The sequence below is a fragment of the Malurus melanocephalus genome, unplaced genomic scaffold, assembly GCF_030028575.1.
Source record: "Malurus melanocephalus ecotype Western Australia unplaced genomic scaffold, MMel_1.1 scaffold_1702, whole genome shotgun sequence".
Taxonomy (NCBI): Eukaryota; Metazoa; Chordata; class Aves; order Passeriformes; family Maluridae; genus Malurus; species Malurus melanocephalus.
Window position 1 is genome coordinate 163 of NW_026624934.1, and position 1650 is coordinate 1812.

General features: G+C 50.7%; 1 protein-coding gene across 1 annotated transcript in view; it reads left to right on the plus strand.

The window, feature by feature from the left end:
• Window positions 1-226: 226 nt before the first annotated feature.
• The window catches only part of LOC130587269 (cytohesin-2-like), a gene marked incomplete at its 5' end in the record, with an annotated part of 6189 nt that continues 4765 nt past the window's right edge, over window positions 227-1650 (plus strand). The window contains 2 exon segments of the mRNA XM_057388239.1: window positions 227-401; window positions 920-1013. Coding sequence (XP_057244222.1) covers window positions 227-401; window positions 920-1013 — 269 coding nt within the window.

A 1650-nucleotide genomic window follows, 5' to 3' on the forward strand; every position in this document is an offset into this window, starting at 1 on the left:
CCAGGTGTGAAATGGGCGTGTCCCCAGGGGATCCCCTGATAAAGGGGCGTGTCCAGGCAGGAAAGGGGCGTGTCCCAGTGTAAAAGGGGCGTGTCCCGGTGCAAAGTGGGCGTGTCCCAGTGATGTGGGCGTGTCCAATGCGAGGTGGGCGTGTCCAATGGGAGATGGGAGTGTGCCAGTGAAGTGGGCGTGTCCTACTGCAATGTGGGCGTGTCCCTGTGCAAAGTGGGCGTGTCCAATATGAAGTGGGCGTGTCCAATGCGAGGTGGGCGTGTCCCGCAGTGCCCCCCGATCTGACGGCCGAGGAGCGGCGGGAGCTCGAGAGCATCCGGCGCCGCAAACAGGAACTGCTGGGGGAGATCCAGAGACTGAGAGAGGAGCTGAGCGAGGCCATGAGCGAGGTGGAGGGGCTGGAGGCCAATGAGGGCAGGTAAAAAACCCCAAAATCCAAAAAATTCCCAAAAAAAACCCCCAAAAAATACACCTGGAATGAAAAAAACCCCCAAAAAACCCGTACCGGGGAGCCCAAAAACCCCCGAGAGTGAGAGAGGAGCTGAGCGAGGCCATGAGCGAGGTGGAGGGGCTGGAGGCCAACGAGGGCAGGTAAAAAACACAAAAAAACCCAAAATTCACAAAAAAAACCCCAAAAAAATACACCTGGAACCAAAAAAACCCCAAAATCTGCACCCGGGAACCCCAAAAACCCCCGAGAGTGAGGGAGGAGCTGAGCGAGGCCATGAGCGAGGTGGAGGGGCTGGAGGCCAACGAGGGCAGGTAAAAAACACCAAAATTCACATCTGGGACCCCAAAAAACCCAAAATTCACACCTGGAAACCCCAAAAACTGCACCTGGGACCCCCAAAAATCCCCCCAAAAATCCCAGAGACTGAGGGAGGAGCTGAGCGAGGCCATGAGCGAGGTGGAGGGGCTGGAGGCCAACGAGGGCAGGTAAAAAACACAAAAAAACCCAAAAAAACCCCAAAATCCCAAAAATATACACCTGGAACCCAAAAAAACACACCCAGGAACCCCAAAATCCCCCCAAAACCCCCGAGACTGCGAGAGGAGCTGAGCGAGGCCATGAGCGAGGTGGAGGGGCTGGAGGCCAACGAGGGCAGGTAAAAAACACCAAAAACCCAAAAAACCCCAAAAAAATTTCTAAAAAACCAAAAAAAAATCCCCAAAAAAACCCAGAAAATCCCAAAAAACCAAAAAAAAACCCCAAAAAAACCCCAGAAAACCCAAAAATTCACATCTGGGAACCCCAAACCCCCAAAATTTGCACCTGGAAACCCCAAAAATCCCAAAATTCACACCTGGAAACCCCAAAAAACCCAAAATTCGCACCTGGAAACCCCAAAAAACCCAAAATTCGCACCTGGAAACCCCAAAAATCCCAAAATTCGCACCTGGAAACTTAATTCACATTTAGAACCTAAAAATTCCCATTTAGAACCCAAAAAATCCCGTTTAGAACCCCAAAACCCCAAAATTCACACGTGGGAACCCAAAAACCCAAAAATCCACACCTGGGACCCCCAAAAATCAAAAATTCACACCTGGAAACCCCAAAAATCCCAAAATTTGCACCTGGAAATTCCCAAAACCCCAAAATTCACATTTAAAACCCAAAAATTCACACCTGGAAAC